This window comes from Chionomys nivalis, chromosome 6, assembly GCF_950005125.1.
Source record: "Chionomys nivalis chromosome 6, mChiNiv1.1, whole genome shotgun sequence".
NCBI lineage: Eukaryota > Metazoa > Chordata > Mammalia > Rodentia > Cricetidae > Chionomys > Chionomys nivalis.
The window spans coordinates 6,652,154-6,659,424 of record NC_080091.1 but is presented as its reverse complement, the minus strand read 5'-3'; the positions used below and the strand labels follow the sequence as shown (position 1 = coordinate 6,659,424).

Sequence of the window (7,271 nt, the reverse complement as noted above, 5' to 3'; positions counted from 1 at the left end):
GCTGTGCACCTCCCAGGAATATTGCGCACGCGCAGCCTCACGCTGCCTGCTGGGAAATGTAGTCCTTACAGGCGATCTCGGCAGGTGCACAGTGGGGTTGTAGCGTAAATAACAGAGTATCACGGGTTCGAATCCCAAGACTCCAGGCAAACTGGCTTTTTCTCTAAAATGGGGTTCCGCATCACTCCCAGGTGCAAACAACCGAGGTGGAAGAAGGGAAGAGACACGGCAGGGAACTAGAAATGGGAACATGAAGATCTGAGGAGAAAAGACAATTGTGGGCAGGAGTTGATGAGGACCAACTTCCGGTTTGGGTCTCAGGAGTGACACATAACTTCGCAACCTAGATTCGAACTGACACTGGAGCTCACACCACGGTCCACAATAACAGTCCCTAAGCTTGACTGTAAGAGGGCAGTGGGTTAGGGTGTAGTGATGAGTCTATTTCTTCTTGAGACATAGTCTCATGTAGCCTAGCCTGACCTCGAAGTCCTGATCCTCCTGCCTCTGTCAAGTACTGTCAGCCTGGAACAAAGGACTTCTACGGAGCCCCGGTCACCACCTCCACTTTCTTCTTTATTACAGGCCTGATTATGTAGCCCAGGCTGGTCTAGAATTCACAAGGATGCACCTGTTATGCCCAGATCATGGGATTCCCCCAAAACCAACCAGAAGACCGAGTCCTGTGTGTAAAAGCACAGAGCCTTTATTCTTACACAAGTTTGCAACTCGGTTTCTGCGTGTGTCCAGCGTATTGGAGTGATCCGAGAGCCCAGGGCTGTTAGAGTTGGGTTTTTATAATAGTAAAGGTGGGGGTGAGGGGTTTCTGAGGTTCAGAGCCTCTGACTGGATGACATTTGTCTAGGGGTGTCCTGGTGAAAAGCGATGGGTGTCTGCTGGCAGGCGAGCCTATCTACAGCGGTTGGAAAGTTGGGAATTCCTTCGGATGGTTTGTTCCTGGGTGGTGCCTGGGTGGTCTCAGTTTGTGGTCTGTATCGGTTCCCACACGCTGGAATTAAGGTGGTGCACACCACACTCGGCCACCTTATATTTAAGCCAAGGTGCCATGTAGCCCAGGCTGACCTCAAACTTGATGCGGAGCAGAGAGCTACCCTGATCCTGATTCTCCTGTCTCCATCTGTAATGGATTAAATAAAAGAGCTGCAGGTGTCAGAGTGGCTGCAGCAGGCGGCTGGCCATGAGACCATGCCGCAGATCTCCGAAGGCGGCTGGTGCCGGGCAGGGAGACATGCGGAGGCGGGTGAGAGACAGAGCCATGGACAAGCATGCCATGCAGAGTGAAGTTGGATATTTATTTAGTGGACTATGAAGAAGAGGAGGGGAGCAGAGAGGCAGAGAGAAGGGGGAGAGAGAGAAGGGAGAGGCATAGCTGCCTCTTCGAGAGGGAGACAGAAAAGGAAGAGACTCAGGCTGCAAACAGGAAGATCTGCCTGCCTCAGCGGAGGGGGAAGGGAGTGGGCGTGGCTCGTCTCTTAATGAGACAGAACAAATCATTACACCGTCTCCCACGGCAACAGACTGGGTTTTGAGTTTGTTTTTTTTTTTTGGTTGTTGTTTTGTTTTGTTTGTTTTTGTTTTTGGAGACAGGGTTTCTCAGTGTAACAGCCCTGGCTATCCTGGAACTCACTGTGTGGCCCAGGCTGGCCTCGAACTCACAGAGATCTGCCTGCCTCTGCCTCCTGAGCGCTGGGATTAGAGTGCACCACCACTGCCCAGCTTGTTCTTAAACTTTCAAAAATCCCACACACAATACAAGCACGAACTTAATGTGACATTTTAAGTAGATGAGGATCTAAAGACAAGAATTTCTTGAAATAGTCTTTGAACGGGTGATAACTACATGAGTTCAAACTAGTCACTAGCCGCCCAATGCTACGACTACATTTCCCAGAAGGCCGCGGGCGCCGCCACCGCCCTAAAGCGGCCCCGGAGCGTGACGTAGCCCGGAAGCATGCACGTGCAAGCCGGCCAGCATTATGGCGGCCACCCGTCTCCTCGGGGCTTCCCGGATGTGGGCCGGCTATCGGCTCCGGGCTCTCCCGGTCCCCGGAGGACCTGGAACGCTCTCCGTCCGGGACTACGCCAAGAAGCCAGGTGAGGCGCCTCCGGAGGAACCAACGCGGGCACGGTGGGAGGCCAGGAGAGTACATAGTGCGCAGGCGCGCTGCTGTGGGAGGCGGGGCTCCGGGAACTGCTACTGCGCAGGGCAGGGGGGCCAGAGGAGCCGGCCGCTGCAGGGCGCCTGGAATACCAAACCCACCCGCAGAAATTGAGTTATTGCTGGGTTTTTGTTTGTTTGTTTGTTTGTTTTGTTTTGTTTTGTTTTTAAGATTTATTTATTATGTTTACACCGTTCTGCCTGCACATCTACACACCAGAAGGGGCACCAGATCTCAATGTGTGAAAGCACCTTCCGGGAAAGCCTGCAGCCTGAGTTCGATCCTCAGAACCCACGTAAACGTGGGAGGAGATGGCCGCCTGCACAAATGCGCTACTGTCCACCCCCCACACACGTGATAATACTTAAAAATTACGTTTTGAGGCTGAACATGACTGCCAATACCTTTAATTCCCTCACTCAGGACAGAGAGGCAGAGGGGTTTCTGTGAATTACAGGCATGCCAGGAAAACCACATCCCAATAGAATATATTTTTAAATGTTTTATTTTTCTACCGGGCAGTGGTGGCGCACACCTTTAATCCCAGAACTCAGGAGACAGAGGCAGGCGGATATCTGTGAGTTTGAGGCCAACCTGGTCTACAGAGTGAGTTCCAGAACAGCCAGGGCTACATAGAGAAACCCTGTCTTCAAAAACAAACAAACAAACAAAAAACAACAACAAAAAAACTTTTTTGATGTTCCAGGAGAGCTGTATAATGATATCTTGTCTCAAAATATAAATAAGTTAGCCAGGCAGTGGTGGCGCATGCCTTTAATCCCAGCACTCGGGAGGCAGAGGCAGGCGGATTTCTGTGAGTTTGAGGCCAGCCTGGTCTACAAGAGCTAGTCCAGGACAGGAACCAAAAAGCTATAGAGAAACTCTGTCTCGAATATCCAAAAAAAAAAAAGAAAGAAAAAAAATATAAATAAGTTTTGTTTGTTAGTTTGTTTTTGGCACAGGTAGTCATATATGCCACGCTGGCGTAGAGCTGCTGAGCCATCTCGCTAGCCTTAGTTTTTAATTTTTTCTGAGACAGGGTCTTATGGTCCCCCAGCCTCAGCTGAGACCTCTGGGCATCGGGTAATAGGCACGTACTGTCCTGCCCCCATCACTGAAAGGAAGAGGGGCTGAGTGATCAGGCCACACAGCCTCGGGCTAGGGGACAGGGGACCCTGTTATACCTGGGGGTGTCCGGGGTTGCCAAAGCCAGGAGGCCTCACAGAGGGAGGCATGGGGGCAGGGCTGGGCAGCCTAGAGTGACCTGAGCTCACTCTCTGCAGTCATGAAGGGCAGCAAAGGTGCCAAGGGCAGCGTGGCCACTGAGGCCCTGAAGGACCCTGAGGTGTGCACAGACCCCGCCCGGCTGACCACACACGCCATGGGGGTGAACATCTACAAGGAAGGCCAGGACGTGGCCCTGAAGCCAGACTCCGAGTACCCCGAGTGGTGAGTGTGGATGGCCACCTGGCCCGCAGAGGCACCCTGGGGTCTACTGATCTCACCCACCCTGGTCCACCTAGGGGAGCTGGTGCACAGGACCGTGTGTCCCTGAGGGCAGAGGGGGCAGGTGGGGGGCTTTGTTTTCCTTGACATTGATTTAAGGCTGTGTCTATTCCTGGCTGTCCAGACCCTGGTATCTCCTGGAGTGAGCTGGGGACCAGTTAGCTGCACAGGCCCGTGTGGTGGGGCCACATTCCCAGGACACTGGGAGAGACAGGGACAGCGGGTGCAGCCCAGGCTGTCAACCAGATTTTGAGTTTCCACACGGAGTCAGGGTCAAGTGGCTGGAAGGTGTGGTCTGTGCAGATCCCAGAGCAGAACACAGCCTGCTCTGGGGCAGTGGCGGGAGCCTGCGGCTTGAACGGAGGGGGACCAGGGCAAGAGCCAAAGCCCCAGCTCAACGCTGCCTACACCCCAGAGCTGTGAGGTGGCCATGCAATCTTGACACTCCCCACAGGCTATTCCAGATGAACTTGGGTCCCCCCAAAAAGCTGGAGGAGCTGGAACCCGAGTCCCGTGAGTACTGGCGACTGCTGCGCAAACAGAACATCTGGCGTCACAACCGGCTAAGCAAGAATAAGAAGCTGTAGCGTGAGGATGGAGCATCTCATAGGAAGCTGCCCGGCCCAGGCCAGCGAGAGGACTCTGCGGGGAGCGGCCTCACTGCTCCATGTGAAGACCCGAGTTCAGTCCCCAGAACTCGCATGGTGGAAGGGACAGAACTGATTCCTGCAAATTTTCCCACCTCTGCTTGTGCGCTTGGCAACACAGGCCGAATGCACACAGACACACAGACAAACACACACAAACACACACATACCAATAAACAGGTAGGAAACAAATGACTGACAGGTGTCTGTGGCGGTGAGCTCTGTCTAGGACGCCTCAGCTCCGGACCTTGAGGCAGGTGGGCTGGTCCAGGGCTGGGCTCCAGGCCTTCAGGCAAGGCTAAACCCAAGTGCATCAACACTGAGGGCTGTGACTCGGCCTGGTCTGGGGCCTCCAGGTGGAGGGGGTGGCATAGCCCCCCAGCCCGGCCAGCTGAAGGGAGCTAGGCGCAGGGCTGAGTGCTGTTGCATTCCTTCTGGGATGGGTCTTGCTTGTCCATCGTCGGACCCCAGAGCTGAACCTGTCTTTGCCAGCGTCATGTGGCCCGAGTTCCCCTCAGTTCCCAGGAAGCTCTCTGTCTAGCTGAACTATGAACTACGAGAATGGGTGAGATTATGTGCAGGGGAAAGAGACACCAAGGTGACAGGGCCTGCTCCCTGGGACAGTCGCGTGGTTCTGCTGTCCTTCTGTGCCTCACTGGAGGGGTGTGAGGCCCTGCCTATACAGTAGGAGTCTATGGAGCCTTTCTTGGCAACAGCCATCTTACCCCAAACGCCTTCTGGCAAACTTAAGAGTAGAGTCGGGCTGGTCTCCCTGATTCCCCCACCTCCTGCTGCTTTGGGCAGCAGCCGCATGGGCTCCAGCCCTCCTCCACTGGGGACCCAGCCTGGCCCAGGGCTTTCAGGCCGTGCTCTCTGCCTGGAGCACCTGGACCTCCTCCTTCCCTTGGTCAGTGTTTGCTGTACTCTTGGCATGGCAACACCAGCATGGGCCAGAGTGAGTTCCTGAGCTCTCCATAGTTGAGAGGGAAATCTTGTGTCTCTATGACTGCTTGGTGTCAGCACAGCGTGTGGTATGTGCACACCTGTGGACGGGTGGGTGAATGACTTTGTGTTGGAGGAGCGGAAGAGTGGCGAGGCGGAGACATGCAGGGGGGTCTGGAAGGTGGGAGTGGGTGGTTGTGTGAGCCGCGGGCCTCGTTGGTACTGGGATGTGAAGGTAAACAGCGTTCTGTCTGCTACACTCAATGTTACTGACACAGCCTTTGACCCCCAGCTTGGCTCTACTTTGATGTCTGAAATCCCATGGAAGAAAACCACCTTGGCCTTGGATCCAGAAAGTGGGTCCCCTCTGCACCCTCTCACCTTTATGGGCAAGAGACTTGCTGTCCTGGTACCTGTCCCTTCTGTGACATGGACACCCCTCATTCACCCCACACCGTGAGATGGGATGTGATCTGAACGCCCCAACTTAGTGCTGCTACATGGGGGGGCCCTTTAGGCTCTCTTCTGTAGCACCTCCTTAGCCTGCAGTGACTCAGGCTCCCTTCCCAGCAGGTGCCCCTGAATTCCCTGAAGATAAGAGAGGATGAAGGAGGCAAGGCCCCAATGACAAGCAGATCCCCAGCCCAGCTATTCCCCAGAGGCCTCTGGCCTCACAGGCTGGCAGGGACAAGGTAGAGTAGGCAGGGACTTGGGGCAACAGCACAGGCATCGATAATCGTGTGGACTCAGGACAGTGGGGGCAGGTGAGGCCTGCCACAGTCGAGTGCAGGGGGCCCGGGCGAGGCGGACACGGCTTCACAGAGACACAAACGTACCAGTCCTTCCGATCACTCTTTATTGGGGGTTCAGGGACTTCGGAGCCTGCGCAATGGCCCATCCTGGTGCCGTGACCATGAACCTGTGTCCTCTTGCTCCCTGCTTCAGGGTCAGGGATCCTGGCTCCGTGGGGGAGCTGAACCCTCAACTTCCTGTCCCGCAATGGGAGCTGCGGTGCCCGCACTGCGGAGCTCGCGGCCCAGCTTTTCTGCTATTTTGCGGAAGGGAGGTCTGCGTGCAGGCTCGGCCTCCCAGCAGCTGCCCATGAGGGTGTGCACAGAGGCTGGGCAGCCGTCGGGGGGCTCCATGCGGTAACCCTTCTCCACGGCCTCTGAGACCTCCTTCAGCGACTGCAGACACAGAGCGTGTAGCGTGGGTGGGAGGTCAGCAACATAGGATGCACAGGGCACCCCTTCCCAGGGCGCTGCTCACCATCTTGGGGTACGGAGCTCTTCCATATGAGAAAACTTCCCACAGCAGCACCCCAAAACTCCAGACGTCCGATTTGCTGGAAAACCGCTGTGGGGGCAGAGGTCAGGGTGAGCAGGAGCCCCGCGGCCTCTCTGGACACACTCCCCTCCATGCTAAGTCCATGCCAGCAGGGCTGCCCTGAGCCCTGGGCTCACTGGGGGACCCATTTCCCCTTGAAGCTCAGAGAGATCAAGGGATGTGCATGGGGTCACACAGCAGTCACAACATCAAGCTCCCTCTGAGGAACCCCAAAACCTCAGGGGTAGAATACTGCTCACCCCATTCTTGAGAGCCTCGGGTGCTGACCACTTGACTGGCAGCCGGCTGGAGTCCAGTCCCTTCCGCTCAGCCTTGGCTAGGCCAAAGTCACTGACCTTGGCCACCAGGTCCTCAGAGACCAGGATGTTGCGAGCAGCCAGGTCCCGGTGTACCAGCTTCTTGCCTTCCAGGTACTCCATGCCTTCAGCAACATGTCTAGGGACAGACAAGGCCCAGTCACCCTGCACTCAGGCCTCAGTTTCCCCCTTCGACTTCGGGACCTACCTTCCCGGAAGGAATGTCACTTACAGGGAAAACTGCAGGAGCTGAGATGTGCTCACGAGGGCGCGGCCCCGCGTGCGCAGGAAGTTCACCAGGTTGCCCTGTTTGGGGGGGAGGGACCTGGGGGTCTCCAGGCTGTTGGGCCACC

General features: G+C 55.8%; 2 protein-coding genes across 10 annotated transcripts in view; one reads left to right on the top strand and one right to left on the bottom strand.

Moving 5' to 3' along the window:
- The first annotated feature begins 1,969 nt into the window (after nucleotides 1-1,969).
- Nucleotides 1,970-4,521, top strand: LOC130876226 (39S ribosomal protein L54, mitochondrial-like). The gene is made up of 3 exons (XM_057772702.1): nucleotides 1,970-2,115; nucleotides 3,464-3,629; nucleotides 4,141-4,521. Exons 1-3 carry the CDS (start codon nucleotides 1,998-2,000, stop codon nucleotides 4,271-4,273), a joined length of 417 nt encoding a protein of 138 aa, XP_057628685.1. The 5' UTR covers nucleotides 1,970-1,997; the 3' UTR covers nucleotides 4,274-4,521.
- A 1,601-nt stretch (nucleotides 4,522-6,122) lies between these two features.
- The window catches only part of LOC130875489 (megakaryocyte-associated tyrosine-protein kinase), a 29,462-nt gene continuing 28,313 nt past the window's right edge, over nucleotides 6,123-7,271 (bottom strand). For all 9 annotated transcript variants that reach the window (XM_057771383.1, XM_057771382.1, XM_057771379.1 and 6 more), the window contains 4 exons: nucleotides 7,151-7,224; nucleotides 6,862-7,057; nucleotides 6,545-6,631; nucleotides 6,123-6,462 (listed from right to left, as the gene is read on the bottom strand). In XM_057771383.1, coding sequence (XP_057627366.1) covers nucleotides 6,223-6,462; nucleotides 6,545-6,631; nucleotides 6,862-7,057; nucleotides 7,151-7,224 — 597 coding nt within the window. In that variant the 3' untranslated portion in view covers nucleotides 6,123-6,222. The remainder of the gene's footprint in view (nucleotides 6,463-6,544; nucleotides 6,632-6,861; nucleotides 7,058-7,150; nucleotides 7,225-7,271) is intronic.